The sequence below is a fragment of the Notechis scutatus genome, chromosome 3, assembly GCF_049901735.1.
Source record: "Notechis scutatus isolate UNSWTSFEM ecotype Mainland chromosome 3, rNotScu1.2, whole genome shotgun sequence".
Lineage (NCBI taxonomy): Eukaryota > Metazoa > Chordata > Lepidosauria > Squamata > Elapidae > Notechis > Notechis scutatus.
In genome coordinates, this window is record NC_142011.1 from 11,414,072 (window position 1) to 11,437,965 (window position 23,894).

Below are 23,894 nucleotides of genomic sequence, written 5' to 3' on the forward strand. Positions count from 1 at the left end.
TGATCCAGCCAAACCCCTGAGCCATAGAGTATGTGATTGTTCTGGGTAAGGAAGAGGATATATGTTATTTTGTGTGTACCTCTGTTGCTTTAGGTAGTTGGGACAGTTTTATAGGAAATGGAAAAGCAGGATATAAAATCAGAATAACAGAGTTGGAAGAGACCTTAGAGGTCTTCTATCCCAACCCCCTGCTAAAGCAGAAGACTGTATATCATTCCAAACATTCTTTTCTTAAAAGCCTCCAGGGTTGGAATAACTTTTGCAGGCAACCCTTTCCATGGTTAATTGTTCTCACGGAAATTTCTCCTTAGTTCTAGGCCGCTTCAGAGGTGGTATTCAGCAGGTTCTGACCAGTTCTGGAGAACTGTTAGTAGAAATTTTGAGTAGTTCGGAATACCACCTCTGACTGGCCCTGCCCCTATCTATTCTCTGCCTCCCGAGTCCCAGCTGATTGGCTGGGTCTTCTTTTGTTGCCCTGCAAAGGAGAACAGAGCTGGAAAGCAGGTTAGTGGGGTGGGGAGGGAATGGAGATTTTGCAGTATCCTTCCCCTGCCACACCCACCACACCACGCCCACCACGCCACACCACGCCCACCAAGCCATGTCCACAGAATCGGTAGTAAAAAAATTTGAACCCCACCACTGGGTCACTTCTCTCCTCGATTAGTTTCCATCCATTGTTTCTTGTCTTGCCTTCTTGTGCAAGGCAAAAGGTTGCAAGAATAACAATGCAGTTGAAAACAGTTCTTATTATGCTTCAATTTTCTCTTTCATTTTGATTCCAGATCATCTGGGATTGGTAAAAGTGGGTGTACGCTTTCTTTTGTGATGTTCTTGGGTTGAAGCTGGAGCTGTCTATCAATGGGACAGGCAAAGCAGTAATAGTAGTTCAACTTAATAAGGTTTAGAGGGGTCTAGAGAATTTGCCATGGCCAACTTGCCACGGCCAACTCACCAATGCCAAATTGCCACAGCCAACTTGCTGTAAGACAACTCACAATGGCCAACTCACAGGACAACTCACTGTGGGACAAGAGTTACACTAATATCAAAGAAATGGTAGAATAGAATCTTTAAGGAAAGGATGCAAAGCGAGGGACAGAATTAAATGTGAATTGCAAAAATTAAAATAACTTTTTATTTATTTTAAATAATTAAATAGAATTGTTAAATTGTCCCTTGGCAAGTTGGCCGCAGCTTGTTGTCCCAATTCCCAGATTGGAGAACACAGTTCTGGAATGTCTTGGTACATCTCAACATTGGTAGCCCCAGGCCCTATTCTTAATGTTGCTAATTGAAATGTTACTTCCCCAAATCCTGATTTGAACTTTGATAACTGTGCTTTTTATTTTATTTTAATCCAAGTCAAGGGAGCATTGGAGGCAGCCAAAAACAAGTTGGCTGGCACTCAAACCAAGAAGGAGCAACTTCTGAACCAGCTGAACTCAGCAAAGAACAAGTTGGACATGGTCCATGGTAAGCCTATAATGCTTATAACGACTTCAGAGATTTCCCAAACAACCATACTGGTCGTCCATGACTTACAGCCATTCGCTTTCTGACCCTTCAAAGTTACAACAGCTCTGAAAACTTTGACTTATGAGCAGTTTTCACACTTAACGACTGTTGTGGCATCCCCATGGTCGCGCGATGAAAATTTGGATGCTCGGCAACTCTCATGTATTTACAAGAGTCACAGGATCCCAGGATCCTGTGATCGCCATTTGCAACCTTCTCAACCAGTTTTTGAGAGACATTTGTTAAGTAAATTTTGTCTCCTTTTATGACCCCTCTTGCCGCTTTTGTTAAGTGAATCACTGCAGTTGTTAAGTTAGTAACATGGTTGTTATGTGAATCTGGGCTTCCCCATTGACTTTGCTTGTCAGACGGTCGCAAAAGGGGATCACTTGACCCCAAGACACTGCAGCCGTCATAAGTATGAGTATAAGTTGTCAAGCATCTGTATGTAAACCACATGACCAGGTAGATGTGGCAACGGTCATAAGTGTGAAAAACGGTTGTAAGTCACTTTTTTCAGTGCCATCGTGACTTCAAACAGTCACTAAATGAATGGTTGTAGATCAAGGATGAACTGTAATAATATTTTTAACTTTTTCGTTGTCTGTCTTGTTATTTATGGTACTGTAAGCCACCCAGAGTCGCTTGATAGTGAGATGGGCTGCATTTAAATTTAATAAATAAATTAAAATAAGTAAATAAATAATAAATTTTTCCCATCACTTTTTCCAGTCAAATAAATGACATACAACATTCATACAACATTAATGCATGAAATGCAATGAGTTTCACTCCTGGCTAGTCATTTTCTCTGAATCACAGAGAACAATTTTTATGCTAGTTGATTTTTGTATTTGTTCTTCCTGAGTTTAAATGAATCTGAACTGTTGTCGGCTTTGAGCCACTCTTGACTCTGCACATTTCTTTCATCTAAATTCTGGGACCTTGATCGCTGTTGTTTTTTTAATTTTGCGCCCTGTCTCTTTTCGTGTGCAAGACGATGCATCAGAGAAAATCCAGAAGGCCAAAGACGCAGCCTTAAAAGCCAACGAGACAGTGGCCGCGATGGAAGGAAAACTGAGTGACATGAAAAGAAACGTGGACGAGTGGAAAAAACAGTACGGAGATCTAAGAAGTGAAGATTTGAATCAAGCTACCCGTGATGTCAAGAATACTGGTGGGTAATTCCCATTCCTTCAGTCTTTCTGTTTCTTTGGATAAAGTGGGGTCATTTGTGGGTCTCTCTTTTTATTATAAATGCTTTGGAAGAGGATTTGGATATAAATGCCTTTTGAGGAAATGTTGTTTAACTTTTTTTGAGAGCCAGTTTGGTCTAGTGGTTAAGGCACCAGGCTAGAAACTGGGAGACTGTGAATTCTAGTCCCATTTTAGGCATGAAAGCTGGCTGACTGACTTTGGGCCAATCTCTAGGACCGGGGTCTTCAAACTTGGCAAGTTTAAGACTTGTGGATTTCAACTCTCAGAATTCCTGAGCTAACATGACTGGAGGAGGAATTCTGGGAGTTGAAGTCCACAAGTCTTAAAACTGTCAAGTTTGAAGACCCCTGTTGTAGGAGATGGTGAATTCTAGTCCCGCCTTAGGTATGAAAGCCAGCTGGATACTTTGGGCCAATCACTAGGAGAGTGTAAGTTCTAGTCCCACCTTAGGCATAAAAGTCGGCTGGGTGACTTTGGGTCAATTATCAGGAGACTAAGTTCTTGACCTGCCTTAGTCATGGAAACTGTTGTGAGGAAAAAGGAGTGAGCTATGTTCAGTGCCTTGAGTTAGTTATATAAATAATAAAGGCAGGATATAAATGTCAGATGCAAAATATCAGTTAGATTCTTTTTTTTCTTGTTTCCCTTTTATGCATTTTCTTCCATTTTTCTTCCAGTGTGTCATTGCATTATTTTTTGAGACAGAATGCTGAAAGAAAAAAGATGCAAATTGTTCTATCTTCTTTACTTTCTGGTTTTCTTCAGTCTTATTTAAAAAAAAAAACCTACAGATTCCGTATGATTCTGTCTCCTCTTCTATATTTGCTTTCTCCTCTCTTACCCTGAAATGTCATCTGAAATAAATAATGAAATTATCAGAGCTCATAATTACATTGAAGGCAATTTTGAATAGAAGATTCAAAACTTCTTTTTGGAACTCAGTTGTAATCTATCATGCATAACATGCTCTCTCTGAGACTCTTTTATGTTCCCATTGGGTTTCCGCTCAAAATATTTTGTCTGTCCAGTCTCAAGTCTTGAAAACACCCTCCCAGTCCTCCTGGAAAAGCTGACCAGCTTAGAAAACAGAAGAAGCCACAATGCAACTGTTTTGGACAATATCTTGCGAGTGCGCCAACTCATCTCATTGGCCCGGAATGCTGTCAGTAAGGTAAGAAGGCTTAAAGTTCACCCAATGTCTGCTGATCCTTCTCTCCACCAGGGTGGGACTCCAAAACCAAGTTATATGTCGGAGTTTAGGTCCTTAAGAGAAGATCAACTTGTCTTAAAACTTGTGTACACAATCTGGTCAGTCAAGGGCTGGATTTGTAATTACAGGCAGTCCCTGCTTATTGATAAAAAAAAAGATGTTTAGATTCTAGAAAGAGTGCAGAGAAGAGCAACAAAGATGATTAGGGGACTGGAGGCTAAAACATATAAAGAATCGTTGCAGGAATTGGTTATGTGCAGTTTAATGAAAAGAAGGACTAGGGATGACAGGATAGCAGGGTTCCAATATCTCAGGGGTTGCCACAAAGAAGAGGGAGTCAAGCTATTCTCCAAAGCACCTGAAGGCAGAACAAGAAGCAATGGATGGAAACGAATGGAGAGAACCAACCTAGACCCTAAGGAAAAATTTCCTAATACTTAGAACAATTAATCAGTGGGACGACTTCCCTTCAGAAGTTGTGGGTGCTCCAACACTGGAGGTTTTTAGGAAGAGATTGGAATTTGTCTGAAATGGTCTCCTGCGTGATCAGGGAGTTGGATTAGAAAGACCTCCAAGGTCCCTTCCAACTCTGTTATTCTGTCACTAAATAATCCAGTTGTAAACAATGATTTCATGTGAGCTTGCCAACTTATGACAGCAGTCCCCAGTGCTATTGTTCAGTCAATCCCACACAGTCACAGTGTGCCCTGGTTGTGTGATCACCATTTGTGACCCCCTGCGATTTTCTCCGTACCCTTGGCTTGGAAGACAACAAGAAAAGTTGCCATTTTTAGTATCAAAATAGTGAATCCTGCTGGGACCACAGTATTTTTCAATGCCAACCTTGAAGTGGCCAGTATCATATGTTTATTCCTTTGATCTTTTGGCTTCTAGATTAAAGTTCCAGTGAAGTTCAATGGCACATCTGGTGTGCAAATCCGGATTCCTAGCAATCTCCAAGATTTGGCTGCCTACACATCCCTCAAATTCTATATTCAGAACCCAGACTCCAAAAAGAGAGACCAACCACCGAATGAGTCTACACGCTTTGTGTTGTACCTGGGACAAAAGGATGTAAGTTCTCAGGAGAGAAATCAAGAACCAGTAAAGATCAACCCAGTGGGCTTGGGGTAGACAGTATAAAGGTAGTTTGTTTTTCACATTTGTTTGGGAAAGTTAGCATTACTATGCAGTTGTTATTCAATACGACTGATATTCACTGTTGGTGTAACGTAGATTTAGCTCTATTCGGGTTCCTCTTCATTGCCCCAATATCATTGATTACTATTTCTTCCTCAGATTTTGCACTTTGGAAAATGTTACTTAAAGTTTAGTTTAACCGGAGCAATGTTAAAATACAAACGTGGCTTGCTTCTGCTGTTTTCTACTTCTGAAGTCTCGTTTCTTGGCTTTATTATTGGTTAATTATTTTGGCTATTGTATATATTTATTTCCTGGATGTTTTTACCATTTTTATTTTACTGTTTTAATGGTTTTACAGTTTTGCCGTTGTTGAATTGTCAGCCATCCAAGAATCACTTGGTTGAGTTGGATGCCTATAGAAATTGAATGAAAGAATAAAGAATTAAACCTAAGATAGCACAAGCAACAGCTAGGAAGAGAGTTGCAGCTTCTCACAATCAATATAACAACAACAACAAAAAAAAAACAGGCTCATTCATACAATCTGGGCCCCAGGTTGGATGACCAAACCAAGTTCACTCATGTTCTTTGCATTTTCCAGGCCACTGGGGATTACATGGGCCTCATCCTTAAAGACCACAAAGTGGAATGGATCTACAAACTAGGAGATGATGAACCAACACATTTGATGGTCGATGAAGAAATTGGAGAACAGTTTGCTACTGTCAGGATCAACAGGTAGGGAGGAACGAAACGGGGGGAACAGGCTTCAAAAATCTATGTTCCATAGTGGATCCATGGACAAGAGTTTCTGAGCTAAAATTCTTCTCTACAATCACTACAGGTAGTTCTCTACCTACGACCACAATTGAGCCCCAAATTGCTGTTGCTAAGTGACACGATTGTTAAGTGAGTTTTGCCTCCATTTACAACATTGCCTCAGTTGTTAAGTGAATCGCTGCAGTTGTTACGTTAGTAACATGATAAATTAAATCTAGCATCCATCTTGACTTTGCTGGTCCGAAGGTCGCAAAAGGGGATCTCATGACCCCGGGACACTGCAATTGTCATAAATGTGAGGATAATTGCCAAGCGTCCAAATTTTGATCACATGACCTGCTACAACGGTTGTAAGTGTGAAAAATAGTCCTTTCAGTGCCATTGTAACTTTGAACATTCACTAAACAAAGTGTTGTAAGTTGAGTGCTACCTGTACTACTTGGTAGAAGAGAGAAAATTGTTTTGAAGGTTGAAGTAATCTTCTCCTTTGCTCCTAGAGTGCTTTCTGTCAGGCCTCTTGGAAAGAAGCCACCTTGGGGCTGGAGTTTGCCTTCTTTTCCTTGTACCATGGATTTTGTCAACATTCCGCTGCAGTTTTGCTTATGTTTTCATTTGGTTCATATTATTTTTATTTTTGTGGGCATTCTTGAATGCTGGCAAGAGGGATAGGAGGGATAGCCTAGGAATCAGCAAATGTGTCATGCCCCTGTCGGAGTCTGAATCCAAGGGGGAAGACGGACAGCTGACAGGGAGTGGGAGTGTGGCTCCGTTGGCTGTGGAGGAAACTAGGGAAGGGCAAAGTCAGGCTGGGCAGAGCAGGGAAGCGGTATAACAAGGGAGAGGAGGTTCAGAGGAAGACCAAGGCCACCCTCTCTTCATCCTAGGGGAGAAGAGAGCAACATGGGTTGCATGGCTTACGAGTTAGGAAAGGGCCCTGATTCCCTTCACAAGGCACACTTGGGGATAGAGTTTAAAGGAGAACCAGTTGGGAGGAGCGGTTGTCAGGAACAAATGCTGAGTTCATCTAGTGTTGGCTGCTGTTATCTGAGTTCCTGGCATCCTCTCAACTGGTTTAATTTACTGCCATGTTACTTCACTTCTGGAACTCCTTATCTTGCCTTGCTGGATTTATTACCCTTTCTTGCCTTGTTGGATTTATAGTTTGAAGTTTTCTATTTACAACGTTTGGACTGGAGTATCTGCAGCCAAAGACTGTTGCAGGTTCATGGGTGAGTTTTCTCCAGACCAGAGAGTAACCGGAACGTTGGAGGCAAAGTTGGAGTTAATAAAGGGACTCATACTTATTCTCTGGCTGCGTTGTCTTTGTGCCACGCCCCGGGTCATCACGAAATGCCTTCCTGGTTTGTAGGATCCTGCAGTACGGACAAATGTCTGTGACAGTGGAGAAGCAAACCCTGCATGAAACCAAGGGGGACAGCGTTGCCAAAGGAGAACATGGACTGTTCAACTTCAGACCCCATAACACCGTTTTGTACATGGGTGGCTACCCTTCCAGTTTCACAGTGAGTTCGGATGAGTAGGCTGCTTGTGTTGGACAAGGGGTATTTTTTTCTGTTTTTAGAATCAGGTTGCATAAACTAGTAGTTTGCAATTGGTGACTTAATGATTAGCCCATTACCCTTTTAGCTTTCTTAAAAGTTATGAAGTTCTTTTATACCTATGATTGTGTTTGTTTGTTTAATTTGTATTCTGCCTTTATCTTTTTTACCAATAACTCAAGACGATAAACATATCCAACCTACCCCCCTCCTCTTATTTTCCCCACAACAACATCCCTGTGAGATGTGTAAGGCTTAGGGAGAGGAATTGGCCCCAAAGTCACCCACCCTGCTTTCATGCCTCAGGCAGGGCTCGAACTCACAGTCCCCTGGTGATTGGCCCCCAAATCACCCAGATGGGAGTGGCTTTCATTTGTAGTAGTTCGTCACATGACAGAGGCAGTAACACTTGGTCTGGCCTGGTTAGATAAATGGAAGCCTACCATATGGTGGGAAGTAGGGTTTAGGAAGCTAGGACTCGAAGTAGGACCTCATCCAATAGAAACAAGCAACGTGAAAATAGGGTTGGAAAACTCGATAAAAGAACTATCCAAGAACACTTTATATCTGTCAGAATATAAGGAACTGGCTGAAGTGTTTAATGAGAAGGGACCAGAACTCAGAGACTCCTGGTGATTGGCCCCAAAGTCACCCATCAGATTTTCGTTCCTAAGGCGGGACTAGAACTCAAAGGCTCCTGGTGATTGGCCCCACCCGACTGACATTACTAAGGCGGGACTAGAACTCAGAGACTCCTGCTGATTGGCTCAAAGTCACCCAGAGGTCTTTCATGCCCAGGGTGGGACATGAATTCAAGGTCTCCTGATTTCTAGCCTAGTGCTTTAACTACTAGATCTAACTGGCTTTATGTTCTCTATACAAAACGTATACTTACTTTAAGTAAGCTAAGGGTTACACATGGAACTTCAACTGGCAATTAATGATATGACTCAAGTCGCTTTTTCCTGGGAAATCCATATTTAAGGGGGCTGGTAACCAGAGACAGTCTTCTGTTACCATCAAGCAAGGCTGTCAGACCTGCCCCAATTTGGTTCTCTAGGCCAGTGATCCCCAACCTTTTTGACGCCGCGGCCCGTGCCGGCATCAACTGGGCGCCGCCATCTTTTTTGATGAAAAAGTGCTTCCGGTGACCTCACCGAAAGCACTTTTTCCTCAAAAAGATGGCGGCGACGCTTCGGTGAGCTTTTTCGGGTAGAAATGGCTTTCTACCGGAAAAGCTCACGAAAATCTGAGCGCCGCCATCTTTTTGGTGAAAAAGTGCTTCCGGTGAGCTTTCTACCGGAAAAGCTCACCGGAAGCACTTTTTACCAAAAAAAGATGGCGGCGCCCAGCAACCAGCGGCCCGGTAAGACTTGTTCCGCGGACCGGTACCGGTCCGCGGACCAGCGGTTGGGGACCCCTGCTCTAGGCAAGAAAGATCCTTGACGTCATTTGGATCAAAAGATATACTTCAACAAAAGCCAAGTGCAATACAATATAGAAAAGCCAGAACTGAAGTTCACACGCCAAAGTTTTCCCCGTTAACTTTCTCCGTCTAGATCCTGCCCTCTGTCTGCGGGTCCCTTATTGGGAACAAACTCTTCAACGGTGGGCTGGTTGGTGAGCCGTTGCATTCTGTTCCCAGCCCTTTTGACATTGAGATGATACCTCTGGAAGGTACAATGAGTTGTTAGCCTTCCCGTCACTCCCCCCCCCACACCCGACCCCCAGCTCCTTCCACTCATCGTTCGTGGCAGACTTGCAGCTAGCGAATACGAAGCTCAAGGATATGATGGCAATTGTGACAAAGGTTGGGATTTCAAAGGCAGGACAGTTGGGTAACTGAAGCAGGAAGCAAGAAGCTACAGAAGCTACCAACTTGCAGCCTTAATAACCAAATGAAAGTGTTTATTTCTGCTGAGAAAATGAAACACAACATTCAGCAAATGGATTATTTTTCCCCCCCCCAAACAGCCTCCTCTCCCTCTGCGCTATCCTAACTACCGAGGCTGTATAGAGATGGATTATCTTAATGAAGAGGTGATGAGCTTGTACAATTTCCAGCGCACGTTCCATCTCGACACCACTGCGGAGAAGCCTTGCACAAGGTAAACTTGGTGATGATACCAGAGGTGGTATTCAGCTGGTTCTGACCAGTTCTGGAGGAGAAATTTTGAGTAGTTTGGAGAACTACCACCTCTGACTGGCCCCGCCCGCATCTATTCCCTGCCTCCCGAGTCCCAGCTGATCGGCTGGCTCTTCTTTGGTTGCCCTGCACAGAAGAACGGAGCTGCAAAGCAGGTTAGTGGGGTGGGGAGGGAATGGGGATTTTGCAGTATCCTTCCCCTGCCACGCCCACCACGCCACGCCACGCCACACCCACCAAACCATACCCACCAAGCCACGCCCATAGAACTGGTAGTAAATTTTTTTGAATCCCACCACTGGATGATACAGTCGAGAAAATGGACACAGCGGTACAGGTAGTCCTCGATTTACGACCACAATTCAGACCAATATTTCCACTACTAAGCAAGGAAGTTGAGTCGCACACAATTTTATAACCTTTGGTTGAGCAAATCACTGCAGTCGTTAATCGAATCTGACTTCGCTTTTCAGAAGCTGGTTGAGAAAGTCATAAATGGCATCCATCATAAACTCATGCCAGTTGCCACGTGCCCAAATTTTGATCAGGTGATTGTAAGGATGCTGCAGTGATTTTATGGGCAAGAACTGGTTGCAAATCTTTTTTTCCCAAAATGGTCACTAATAGCATGGTCGTAAGTTGAGGAGTACCCATATGTAATTTGATTTGCTGATCTCCTGCCCAGAGATAGGAAGATCCCATAGAGCTAAACACAGTGACTTTCAACAATCTGTGTTGAAACAAACAGTGTCTTTTACAATCTGAACTGGTCTCTCCATACGTCATCCTTAGTGAAGCATGCAAACCAGCATCTGCATTTCCTGCATCAGATGAGGAGAGCACACCTTTCTCCTTCTGTCCTGGCCAATTTTACAGATGCATGATTGAGAGCATTTTAACAAAGTGCATCCCTTGGTTTGGTGGCAGCAGTGCTTCAGATAGAAAGTCCATACAGAGAGTGGTGATGGCAGCAGAGAAGATGATAGGAAGCTCGCTTCCTCTTATTCAGGATGCTGCTTATAAGTGCTATGTGCCTTAGAGCTCAAAGCATTGTTAGAGACCCTATACATACCCCAACAGACTTCATGGTCTGTTTCTGTTGCTCCCCTCTGGGAGGAGGTTTCAAATATTTCCAGCAAGACTACCGGATTCTGTAGCAGCTTTCTTCCCTATGCCATCCATCTGGTAAACTCACAAGATTCATTTTTCTTGCCATGGACGTGTATACATCCAAACTAGACTGTGTTGTTTCTCTGTGTCCTTTAATATATATGGGTATATTTATAATTTTGTATTTATTTATTTAATCTTGTTCATGTAGTACATATCAGCGGTGGTGATCCTTTGAGAGCTGCAGGCAATGAAATTTCATTTTAATGTATGCCAATTAGCATACATTCAAAGTGACAATTATTCTGTTATTCTATTCCAGTGTTCCTTCCTCAAAATACAACCAACATGTGTTTTTTTTAAATTTCTCCAAATTCTAAAGTTCTGGAATATAAAATGTGTAGATTGGACATATCACTCATCCGCTCTTTCGTTCTTCTCAAAGATCTAAATCAACGGGCGATCCCTGGCTGACTGATGGCTCCTATTTTGATGGGACTGGATATGCAGAAATCACCTTTGAGAGCCAGCTGGGCTCTATCAAACGCTTTGAGCAGGAGATGCGGTTGGTGTCATATCACGGGATCATTTTCTTCTTGAAACATCAGGCAGGTGTCGCTTCGATTGGTCATACTTGATCACCTGGCAAGGACCTGGGTTGCTTGGTCCAAGTGTTGTGGTTAGCTGGCAGCAGCTGCAGACGGCTGAGGAGAGTGAGGACCCAGATGAGGGGCCAGGACCATTAGGGAGTGGACTGCTGCCTTCAGAGATTGTGGGGGCTGGCAGCAGCGATGAGGAGGTTCCAGAGGAGCCTGTGCCAAGTACGCATGTGTGCAGGATTGCTCACAGGAAAGAGTAACTGCAACAGCACGGGCAACTCGGGAGTAAGGCTGCAAGGTTATGGCCCCTCCTTCAAGAAGATAAAAGGCAGCTGTGAAGCGAACGTTCTTTGCAGGAAGCAAAGACGTTTTGAAACTCAGCCTCGTGGACATTACAGTTGGTATTTGAAGACTCTTGTGTTGTGAAATATTTCTTATCTGTGATTCTTGGCAGTCTTGGCAAGGTTTGTGCTTATCAAAGTTAATTAGTTTGCAGCAGCTTTTTAACTGGGGATTCGTAAGACTCATTAAAAGGTTTCTGTTCCCTTTAGTTATTGTTTGTCTTATTGGAAAAGGGTTTAGGTCAGAACACCAAGTCCGTTCTTGGTATAAGGGGTGTTAGAAAGAAGACATGCCACAAAAACCTCTTGGGTGGATCAGAAGAGGCATATGTAGAAAAAAAACCTCCTCATTTTCCCATGCTTTTACCCAGATTAATGCAGCACTGTGTAGAGTAGGCGGGAGCATGACAGCTCAGCGGGTAAAGACACTGAGCTTGTCAGCTGGAAAGCTGACAGCCCGTGTTTGAGACCTGTGCTCCACACAACAGGGTAAGCTCCAGTTCCTTGCTCCAGCTCCTGCCCATCTTTAGCAGTTTAAAAGCACACAAATGTGAGTAGATAAATAGATGCCACTTCGGTGGGAAGGTAACAGCGTTCTGTGCACCTTTGGGGTATAGCCATGCTGGCCACATGGCCACGGAAGGTGTCTTTGGACAATGCTAGCTCCCTCGGCCAAGAAACAGACATGAGCACTGTGTCCTAGAGTTCAGGACTAGAAACTGATAGGGAAACCTTTCCTTTTAGGGATTTAATGAGCCGTGGTGGTGCAGTGGTTAGAATGCAGTACTGCAGGCCACTTCTGCTGGCTGATTCTTCGAATCTCACCGGCTCAAGGTTGACTCAGCCTTCCATCCTTCCGGGTCGGTAAAATGAGGACCCAGTTTGTTGGGGGAAATAGGCTGGCTCTGTAAAACCACTTAGAGAGGGCTGTGAAGCACTGTAAAGCGGTATGTAAGACTAAGTGCTACTGCTATTTTATATACAGTAGGGTGTTGACTTTTAGACTTCAAAAATCTGAAAGTGAGTTGTCCTTTTTCCTTTCACAGGATCAGCTGCTGTGTTTGGCTGTTCAAAACAGAAAGCTGGTGCTCTATTACGACTTTGGTGGAGGCCTGAACATGACTTCAAAGGATCAGGCCACCCTGATAGTCAGCAACAACGCAAACAAAGCGGTAATGACCGAACTGTCTCTTTCAATTTTGCGTCCTGAGGCAGAAGTACGTTCTTTCAATTCTTTCTTCAACGGATTAGGGATTTCAGATTTTAATGGCCACAGAATGGCTGTGACTGACTTCAAATTACAGGTAGTCCTCGACTTACAAAAATTTGCTTAGCGACCATTCCTGAAATTACAACAGCACTGAAAAAATGTGACCTATGACCACAGTCCTTTCGCTTACAACCCATTGCCTTATTTTTCGGAGTATAAGACACTCCGAAGTATAAGACGCACCTAGCTTTTAGGGAGGAAAACAAGAAAAAAAATCTGCCTCTTTCTCCCAGCAGTTTGCCTCCTTGCAGCATTTAGCAAACAGCCTGGTCAGCTTCAGCACAGCCTGATTAGCACAAGTAGCTGATTGTCGGTTGGATCAGCCTCCCAATGATTAGCTGTTTCAGGTTTGCAGAGATTGCCATTGCCTATTGCTGCCTCCGCGTGCCCCATTTTTGGCCTCTGCGTCCCGTTTTCAACCTCCATGCATCCCATTTTCAGCCCGTTCCAGGTGGCGGGGTCAGAATGAGCAGAAAATGGGGTGCGCAGAGGCAGAAAACAGGATGCGGAGGCCGAACTTGGGGCGCACGGAGGCAGCAATAGGCAATAGCAATCCCTGCAGCCTGAAATAGCTGATCGTCGGAAGGTTGATCCAACCGACGATCAGCTGCTTGTGCTAATCATGCTGTGCTGAAGCTGAAATAGGCTGTTTGCTGCAAGGAAGCAAATGGCTGGGAGGTAGAAGCCGAAGGGTAGGGGCCGGCGGGTGGGTAGGGCTTTGGCAACTTCGCTGTATAAGGCGCACAGACATTTCCACCCACTTTTGGGGGTGGAAAAAGTGCATCTTATACTCTGAAAAATACGGTAAGACACGTGGCCAACAGCATATGCAGGTAATCTTCTAGTTACGACAGTTCAGTTAGTGACCATTCGAAGTTACGTGATAACCCCACCCAAGTGTTTACGACAAAGTTCCAAAATTACAAAAGTTGCAGTAGCACTGCAACATTCACTCTATTGGCTCATGGGACTAGTTAATGGGGGGAGCTGGATTTGCTTAAGGATTACATGATTCACTTAACAACTGCAGTGATTCACTTAACATTCATGGCAAAAAAAAAGTAGGTAAAATTGGGTTCGGCTCAATTGACAACCACCTTTCTTAGCAATGGAAATTTGGATTTAATTGGAGTTGTAAGTCGGGGACTACTTGTATCCAGTTCCAACCCACTGAATCGAGCTTTGGACAATAGGCTGACTGACTTCCTCTTCTTTGTGGCAACCCTTGACATATTGGAGCAGTGCTATCATATCACCCCTTTTCCTTCTTTTCATTAAAGTCGACATACCCAGTTCCAGCAACTGTTCTTCATAATGTCTTAGCCTCCAGTCCCCTAATCATCTTTGTTGATCTTCTCTGGACTCTAGTTTTCTAGAGTGTGGTGGTCTCCTTAACTTAGGAGATACTTCGAGAAGAACGTCTGAATCTTGAGTAAAACCGACTCTTTTGCGAGTGAGCAATTCCATAAATATATTTTTCTTGGGCTAATTTCAGATCCAGCTGTTTCTCTTCAAAATGGGTTCCAAGGATCGTGTTTTGGTCCGTCTGGAGCAATCGACTGTCTTCATGATTGAACAGGAAAACAATTTGCATGGGGCCACCTCTTATTATTTAGGAGGGGTGCCCACCTCCGTCTTGCCTGAAAAGTAAGATTTTCTCGTATTCACGATTGCATATTGTGGAACTTTTGTTTCCTTGTGTCTACAGTTTTTATTATGACGTAATGTGTCTAAGGTCAATTGGGGTCAAGAGTTCTTTAAACCAGTCTTTCCATTTCTTTTCATTCTGTTTTGTTGGGTGAGATGTATGGAAAAGGAACATTTGTTGGTAGTTTTGTTCTTTCTGCTCCTTCATCCTCCTGTTCTGACCTAGGCTTCCCCAACAGCATGAAGCTGACTCCTTGTTCCAATAAACCCCTTTTATTTAGTTTACAGTGAATTCCTCTCCAGCAAAGTCCCAGCCAACAGTCTTTCAAGATATTTCACAATTACAGACCTTTATCAGGCTTGGAGAGTTGCCAGGTCGATATCTTTCAGATGCCACACTGTAAGAGACAATACTTGGCAAGAATGCAGGAACAGATCTTCATCCAAATGAACTAATTGTCTCCTGCAAACACTACTCCCCTTTGACCTCTTTTTATTCCCTATGGGAGGGGCCATTCACCGTCCACCTGTGACTCTATTCCCAGGTTGACCCTTGTTCCTTAGCTGTTCCCTTCTTCTGGCAGCTCTGCACATGTGCACACTGGGAACAGGCTCCGGCTGTTCTTCTTCCTCACTGATGTCTGACTCCAAAGGCAGTTGATAACTGTCAGACAGCCCTGGCCCCATCTCTGCCTCCGATGGAGAGCACTCATCAGTGCCTTCCCCAGACTCCAGGACTGGCCCATGTTCCTCCCCAACCTCCTCACTGTCAGAACCTGCTGCCAGCTCCGCTGGCCGCTGGCAAGCCACAACACCGCACATCTCTCTCTATCTATGTGCTTTCTGATTCCTCTCCCAGTTCTAAAGATGTGGAGCCTTTAAAAAACACAAATATCCTTTGCTCAACCTCGCATGTTTTTCAGACTGAGGAAAATATTCCCTAAAGGAGGCTCCATCAGAGGTTGCATGAAAGGGCTGAAAGCTGTGGGCAAATATGTGGACTTAAAACGTATGAACACCATCGGAGTGAGTTACGGCTGTACCGTGGACCTCCTGGTAAGAAAGATGTATTTATGGGCCTCTTTACTGTACTGCACAGCTTTGGAAAAAGCCGGCTTTAGTTAGGTGTCAGTGTTCCAATGAAACTCCCCATTTCATTCAGCACTCAGAAACAAAGTTCATCCAAGTAAGAATTTATTGGAGAAGTCATACCTGCACATCTGGGAAAACCCAGATCTGAAAGTGCCAAGTTTTCCCCTCGTAACTGAAAAGCAAAACTCATCCCCATGCACCCACCAGTCCACGACATGGTCCAATCACCCATCGTCCCAACTGGAGACATTCCTCCAGCCACTCCTTTCCAGGTGCAGGGTAACTTGTTCTTGACATTACGAGAAGAACATTGTTATGTCTAAACTTCCCCCTCTCCATGGAATCCCCCCTCCCAAATTCCCAGGCACTAAGATGCGGCAGCATGGAAGCTTCTAAGTAAAATATAGCTTCCGAAGCTTCTATTAGGACAGGTAGACCTCAGCTTCTGAGTGTAATAGAGCCTGCCCATCACAGTCATCCATCAGCAAAGTATAAAATAGTCAAACAAACAAAATGAAACAAAACAAAAACATACGTTCCACACTAACAACGACAAAAAAGAAAAAAACCATATATTTTTTGGAAAGGAGGAAAAACATTAAATTTAACGTTTAACATGAAGGATCCACCCTGGCTGGGTGCTGAAAGAAAAAGGCAGTAAATTCTCCTCCTTTATGGATGATAGTAGAGATGATAGATAGATAGATAGATAGATAGATAGATAGATAGATAGATAGATAGATAGATAGATAGATAGATAGATAGATATAGATAGATAGATAGATAGATAGATAGATGATAGATAGATAGATAGATAGATAGATAGATAGATAGATCCTCCCATTTGTATGCTAGAAAGTGATACCTTCCCTTTTTTTTTAAAGTAAATGTATTGTTTTATCATACAAAATAAAAGTATAAAATAGTCAAACAAACAAAATGAAACAAAACAAAAACATACATTCCACACTAACAACGACAAAAAAGAAAAAAAAGACGTATATTTTTGGAAAGGAGGAAAAACATTAAATTTAACGTTAATATGAAGGATCCACCCTGGCTGGTGCTGAAGAAAAAAAGGCAGATAAATTCTCCTCCTAGATTATGGATGATAGCTAGAGATGATAGATAGATAGATAGATAGATAGATAGATAGATAGATAGATAGATAGATAGATAGATAGATAGATGATAGATGATGAAAGATGGATATAGATGATGGATGGATGGATGGATGGATGGATATGGGATAGAGGAGATGAGGGAGGGAGGAGGGAGGATGAGGATAGATAGATAGATAGATAGATAGATAGATAGATAGATAGATAGATAGATAGATAGATAGATAGATAGATAGATAGATAGATAGATGATAGATAGATAGATAGATATGATGGATAGATAGATAGATAGATAGATAGATAGATAGATAGATAGATAGAAGATAGAAGATGATAGATAGATAGATAGATAGATAGATAGATAGATAGATAGATAGATAGATAGATAGATAGATAGATAGATAGATAGATAGATAGATAGATAGATAGATAGATAGATAGATAGATAGATAGATAGATAGATAGGTAGAAAATAGCTAGATAGATATGATAGATAGATAGATGATAGATAGATAGATAGATAGATAGATAGATAGGATAAATAGATAGATAGATAGACATGATAGATATATAGATGATAGATAATAGATGATAGATAGAAAGACAGATAGATATAGAAGATAGAAAGATAAATAGATAGATATGATAATAGATATACTGTAGATGATAGGTAGATAGATAAACAGACAGACAGATAAAAGAAGAAGAAAAAGCAGTCAACAGGTTGAACTAATCATTACACTAATCTTCAAATCCCCTTGTTAATCATCGGTTATTGTATTTAGCGCATGGAAAGTTCACTAACGCTTTCCAGTCTGTCTAGTCCATTATCTCTAATCCAGGCACTTAATTTCGCCATCTCTGCTAATTCAGTCAATTTCAAAAAAGTTATACTTTCCAGCCAATGGAGTGCAGGGGAACCTGCGTTTTGTTCCAAAGGAAGGAAGCAACTTGTGACTTTCCCTGCCAGCTGCCTTCTTGCCTTTTTGAGGAAGCTGGCAGGGAAGATTGGAAATAGCGGCCGTACACGATCGCAGGGGAATTGGCCACCCAGAGTGCGAATGGGTGGCCGGGAACCCAGATCACAGTCACGTGACTGCGGGAAACCCATGTAACTTTGAGCACCAATCGTAAGTCCCATCATTCAGCTCCAGCATAGTTTCGAACAATCTCTGAACAAATGGACATAAGTCAAGGACTACTATCTGTATTCAGTATTTAAACACTGAGAGTTTTTCCTCTGGAGGTAAAGCAGTAATCTGACTCCCTACTCCAATTGAAGCTTCTCCTGTAACAATAAAAACTTGAGATAGAACATAGAATAATCAGATTGGAAGCGACCTTCGAGGACTCCTGTTCATACAGGAGATCCTACACCATTCTGAACAAATACTTGTCAATCTCTTCAACTACCAGCATCCAGATACTATCAGTGCTTGGCCTGTTGCCACCAAGAAATTTTTGACTGTTCATAACAATCACTCAGACACCTTACTTAAACTGTCTAGTTTCACCCACTTCTTAAATGCTACAGTTCTATAATAAAACCCAGGAAACGAGAGAGATAACTGGAAGCTTAGAGGACAAGATAGAACAGACTACACAACAAATAGAACAAGAAGAAAAGAAGGAGGAGATAATAAAGTTGGGTGAAATAAAGTTGGGAGAATATATACTAGGAGGTAGAAAAATGGAACTGAGTACATCGAAATATATTTTTGGAAAAGAAACAGAGGATTTGGCAGACTCGCAGGTGGATTGGCAGCAAAAAATAGTGGAGATGGAAATAATGGTTGGGTTGAATACAAGAAATGTAGATAAGGACCCAAGGGAGGAGTATGGGAGGCAAGTTAAAAAGAGAAGTGAAATTTCCAAGAGAGTGAGAAATGATAGATAGATAGAAAGGATTTTAAAAAACAAACAAACCAAGATTGGCTGAATTAAGAATTAGAATAGATTAAGAAATTAGAAATAGGGGGAATATTGTTATACATATTTTTGCATAACACATTTAAAGTGAATATTAGAGGTTAAGATCAGATTTTGGAAAAGGATGTTACCAGGTATGCTCAAGAATAATATTATTACTATTAGAAGGATGTAGCAAATATTGAATAACTGAAGAATGAGGGACTATGTGCTGACACAAATATGTATAATAACATTAGAACCACGTAAGTTTGATCAATGTAGTAATTCTCATTAGTATCAATATTATTTTTGTATCAAAATGAATGACACTCAGACGCCACACTGTCCATGCAATGATACTGATGTATATTTAAAAATAATAAAAAAAAACCTTTACAATAAAAAAAATTAAACTCTACAGTTCTTGCTAATCTTACTGGATGTTGTGGTTCTCTATCCCCACCAGGGTCATGGCATCATTCTGTTCTTTGGGAAGCCCTGGTTGTTGTTTTTTTCTTCTTCTTCAAATCTAAGGATATCCCACTTCAATGGGTGTTGTACCTGTCCTTTTCCAGGTGTCTCGTTCAGTGAAACTTCATGGCTCTGGCTACTTGACACTCTCGCTGAGGAATGTTCCCCCATTGCAAGACTTCTACACTGGTTTTAGCTTCCGTACCAGTCAGAGTCGTGGCTTGCTCTATCACCATGATGCAAAGGTAGGCTGTTTGGGCCCTGAAGGAATTGCGTCCTAAAATAATAAGTCTCCTGAATGTAGTATTGGCCGAACGGTGAGAAATAACTCCTAGCTGGCATCCAGAACCGTAGGGAATGCATTCTTAAGAAAAGAGACAGATGACTGGTTTTAACCAACAGCTGTATCTCAAGAAATTATTTCTATTCCTTGTATTTGTCCCACCTGAGCCTCTCTTTACAAGACTCATCAACTTCACTCTTCTTTTATTGTTATCTATCTACAGTACATCTTCCTATCTCTTTATCTATCTATCTATCATCTACCTATCGCTGTATCAATCATCTCTCTCTGTCTGTCTATTTATATCTATCATCTATAATCCATCTATCATATCTCTATCTATTTCTATCTATGTTATCTATCGTACATGTATCGTATCTCTATCATCTATCTAGTTATATCTGTCCATATCTTTTTGTTTCTCTATATCTATCTATCTATCTATCTATCTATCTATCTATCTATCTAATCATCTCTCTATCATCTGTCATCAATCTATCATATCACTATCTATCTCTATCATCTATCAATGTGTATCTTATCTCTATCTAATCTCTAGCTATCATCTGTCTATAGCTATATCTATCTGTATCTATCTATCTATCTATCTATCTATCTATCTATCTGTCTGTCTGTCTCTCTCTATCTATCTATCTATCTATCTATCTATCTATCTATCTATCTATCCCATCCTTCTATCATCTGAGATATTCTAAACTGGAAAGATGGTGACTTCTTTTGCGTTGAGGGATATCAATGACATCCTGGTCGCTTTGAGCCACCCTTTAGGCACCTTTGAAGAATTGCACATTTTAACGCCCTACAAACGACTTTCAAAGAGTCATAGTCCTCTAGCAGCAATATGTTTTCCTTTCTCTGTCTCTCTCTAGGAAGGGAGCTGCCAGATTTCCTTGCAAGATGGCCGTGTGGCTGTCAATGTCCTGTCCACGGAGCTTACCACCAAGAATGCCTATGCTGATGATACCAGCCACTATGTGGCTATCTACAGCGATTCTGCAGGGTACCACTCTCTTGCATTGCATGTTTGTCTTGCCCGCTCCCCTCCACCCCCAGTTGATCTCCCCATCTTGAAATATACAACATTTTTGTTGTAGGGTCCGGATGTATGTAGATGATCAGCTTCAGGGAACCACAGCAGGGCTGAATCGGGAGAGGAGGCAAAAGCGTGAAGCTGAGTTGGGTGTTTTTCACCTGGGCGGTTTGCCTAACACCAATGACATTGGCAACCTTACAGGCTGCATTAGCAATGTCTTCATCAAGAGGTGAGCCAGGGCTTCAATCGTGTCCCCTTTCTACCTTTCTCCAGCTTCCTTCCTTCTTCGTACGCTTCAACTGTTGGGCTCATTGCGGTTTTGATTTCTTGCAGAGATTTTTTTTTTTACAAGTCGAAAGGGGTCCTGTCAATTCACACCATCTGCCGTGGTCCTCCCTGGACAGCTGTTAATCTTCTTTTCCTTTCCACACTAGGAGATCGGAAGCTCAGGCAGTTGTGGATCTCCTGCAGAGCACCGAGAGTTTCAATGTGACCATGAATTGCCCCAGAGATCGGCAACCCCAGCAGATGAGGGCACCAGAAAAGAAGAGCAGGTGGAAACCAAAGGTGATGGGAATACAGTAGAAGAGAATATGAGGGCGGAGGTTCGTTCTCCGAGCTTGTGGGTTGGTTTCCGAACATTTCATTACCAGGCTAGGTAACACCTTCAGTGGAATTTAGGGGATCTCAGTTGGACTGCAAGGCGATCCAACTGGTCAGTCCTAGAGGAGACCAACCCTGATTGCTCTTTAGAAGGCCAGATCCTGAAGATGAAACTCAAAGACTTTGGCCACTTCATGAGAAGGAAGGACTCCCTGGAGAAGAATCTAATGCTGGGAATGATTGAGGGCAATAGAAAAGGGAGACAACAGAGCATGAGGTGGCTGAATGGAGTCCCTGAAGCAGTCAGCGTGAGCTTAAATGGACTCTAGAAGTTGGTAGAGGACAGGAAGACTTGGAGGAACATTGTCCATGGGATCACGATGGGTCAGACATGACTTTGCAACTAACAACAACAATCTCAGTGTTCTGCTGCTTATAAGGGCTTCTTGTGGCACCAGATCATCACAAGATCCTCACCTGATGTGAACCACAGCTGACGTGATCTCCCCATCAAAAGATCTACTGACCACACGAAGCCCTTATAAGCAGAAGAACATTGACATCCCTAAATTCCGCCGAAGATGTTCCCTAGCCTGGAAACAAAACCTGGAAACCAAGCTCGGAAAATGAACCTCCACCCTCATCCTATAACCGAGCTACAGATATCTGCCACTATCAAATTCTGGGGCTGTGAATTACAAATTGTGTCTCTTGCAGGTCCCAAGCAAGGCCATGCTGAAAGACCCAAATTGTCACCTGTTTAAAGAGCCCAAATCTATCAAAGATGCCTTCCAGTTTGGGGGATCCCCTGTCAGCCGCTTAGAGTTCAATGAAATACCAGGAATTTTACAAGAAAGGTAAACATTGAAAAGCAAAATGTATTTTTTTTCTTCCTGCTTGGAAAGTCTTTCTGACACTGTACTTCAGACAAAATTAAAAAAAATAGGGAGGTCAAGAGTCTCAGGTCCTCGACTTACTGAGCCCAAAAGTTTTGTTGCTAAGCCAGGCAGTTGTTAAATGAGTTCTGCCTCATTTTAAGACCTTTTTTGCCACAGTTGTTAAGTGAATCACTGCAATTATTAAGTGAACCATGTGGTTAAGCAAATCTGGTTTCCTCCGCTGGCTTGGCTTGTGGGAAGCCAGCAGATGAGCTGGGGCAATGCAACCCACATAAATACCTGCCTGAATTTTGATCACGTGAAAAATAGTGATGCCATCTTTTTTCCCCAGTACTGTCATAACTTTGAACAGTCATTAAACGAATGGTAGTAAGTCGAGGACAACCTGTAACTCTATTTGCTGACTTTCTGAACTCCAATCCAGACTTAAGAAAGCTTGGATGATGATCGATGCTTCTTCAACAGGTTCCATTTCTCCATGGAGTTGAGGTTGAACTCCTCCAGTGGCCTGCTTTTCTACATGGCTAATGAATCCCTGGGCTCCTCCTTCTCCCTTTTTGTCTCCAATGGACGCTTGGTGCTTTTGGCTGATACCAACGGACATAAACTGAGACTCCGGACCAAAGAAAAGTACCACGATGGAAGATGGCACACAGTAAGGAAAGGGGAAACAGGCGCATTTTGTTAAACTCTTCTATGTCAAATGCCTTAGTTTTCATCTGGATTAACACTGAGCCAAGAGAGCGTTTCTCTTGATGAACTAGCATCAGATAGAAGATGGCATCGACTCATTGGCTAGATGGTTGAATGCATTATAAACAATTATTCTATTCTATTCTATTTTATATTCTATTATTATTATTCTATTCCTATTCTATTCTATTCTTCTATTCTTTCTATCCTATTTCTATTCTATTATTCTATACTATTATTATCCTATCCCTGTCCTGTCCTATCCTATTCTATTCTATTCTATTCTGTTCTGTTCTGTTCTATTCTATTCTATTCTATTCTATTCTATTCTATTCTATTCTAGTCTAGTCTAGTCTAGTCTAGTCTATTATTTTCTATCCTATTCTATTCTATTCTATTCTATTCTATGTTCTATTCTAATTCTATTTTCTATTCTATTTTCTATTCTATTTTCTATTCTATTTTCTATTCTATTCTAATTCTATTCTATTCTAATTCTAGTCTATTCTAATTCTAGTCTATTCTTTATTCTAGTCTATTCTATTGTGTTATTATTCTATTCTATATTGAAAAATCGCATCATTTTCAGGTCTTCTTCAGCAGAGACAGGAACAGAGTTCAGCTGGTCATTGATGGACTGAGATCCCTGGAGAAATTCCTGCCAGCCACTGTCGACTTTGGGATCTCTGGCCCCTTTTATGTGGGAGGAGCACCACTGGCCAAAGCTAAGGCTCATATACCAGTAAGGAACCTAATAATCTACCTTGGACCCTGCTTGTTCATATAACTAGACTACCCCTGAGACGAAGAGGGAGAAAATGTTATCAATTGCGCCCATTCCTGGACCAGGAAGCCTAGTCAGTCACTCAAGCCTTGTCACTTCCCTGTTGGACTACTGCAGTGCACTCTGCATGGAGTTGCCCTTGAAGACTATCCAGAAGCTGCAGAATTCAGCCGTTTGCATGCTTCTGGGCTCTTTGTAATTTTCCCTTGTTGCACTATTGTTACATGAGGTACACTGGCTCCCACTTATTTTCTGGGTGCAGTTTAAAATTAAGGTTATCTTTTTTTAAAAAAACCCTATAAGGACCAAGGGGCACCTTCTGTGCATCGTATTGAATCTCACCAGGCTCAAAGTTGACTCGGCCTTCCATCTTTCCGAGGTGGGTAAAATGAGGACCCAGGTTGTTGGAGGAAATAGGGCTGACTCTGTAAACTGCTTAGAG

The 23,894-nt window shown here is 42.2% G+C and overlaps 1 protein-coding gene across 1 annotated transcript in view; it reads left to right on the forward strand.

Moving 5' to 3' along the window:
* LAMA5 (laminin subunit alpha 5) overlaps window positions 1-23,894 on the forward strand; it is a 225,391-nt gene that overhangs the window by 194,159 nt on the left and 7,338 nt on the right. The window contains exons 58-75 of the mRNA XM_087959198.1: window positions 1,366-1,476; window positions 2,516-2,695; window positions 3,765-3,907; window positions 4,841-5,020; window positions 5,691-5,827; window positions 7,239-7,392; window positions 9,403-9,536; window positions 11,130-11,292; window positions 12,671-12,796; window positions 14,390-14,541; window positions 15,465-15,597; window positions 19,241-19,381; window positions 20,310-20,440; window positions 20,535-20,702; window positions 20,908-21,040; window positions 21,794-21,933; window positions 22,441-22,630; window positions 23,258-23,410. Coding sequence (XP_087815324.1) covers window positions 1,366-1,476; window positions 2,516-2,695; window positions 3,765-3,907; window positions 4,841-5,020; window positions 5,691-5,827; window positions 7,239-7,392; window positions 9,403-9,536; window positions 11,130-11,292; window positions 12,671-12,796; window positions 14,390-14,541; window positions 15,465-15,597; window positions 19,241-19,381; window positions 20,310-20,440; window positions 20,535-20,702; window positions 20,908-21,040; window positions 21,794-21,933; window positions 22,441-22,630; window positions 23,258-23,410 — 2,669 coding nt within the window. The remainder of the gene's footprint in view (window positions 1-1,365; window positions 1,477-2,515; window positions 2,696-3,764; window positions 3,908-4,840; window positions 5,021-5,690; window positions 5,828-7,238; window positions 7,393-9,402; window positions 9,537-11,129; window positions 11,293-12,670; window positions 12,797-14,389; window positions 14,542-15,464; window positions 15,598-19,240; window positions 19,382-20,309; window positions 20,441-20,534; window positions 20,703-20,907; window positions 21,041-21,793; window positions 21,934-22,440; window positions 22,631-23,257; window positions 23,411-23,894) is intronic.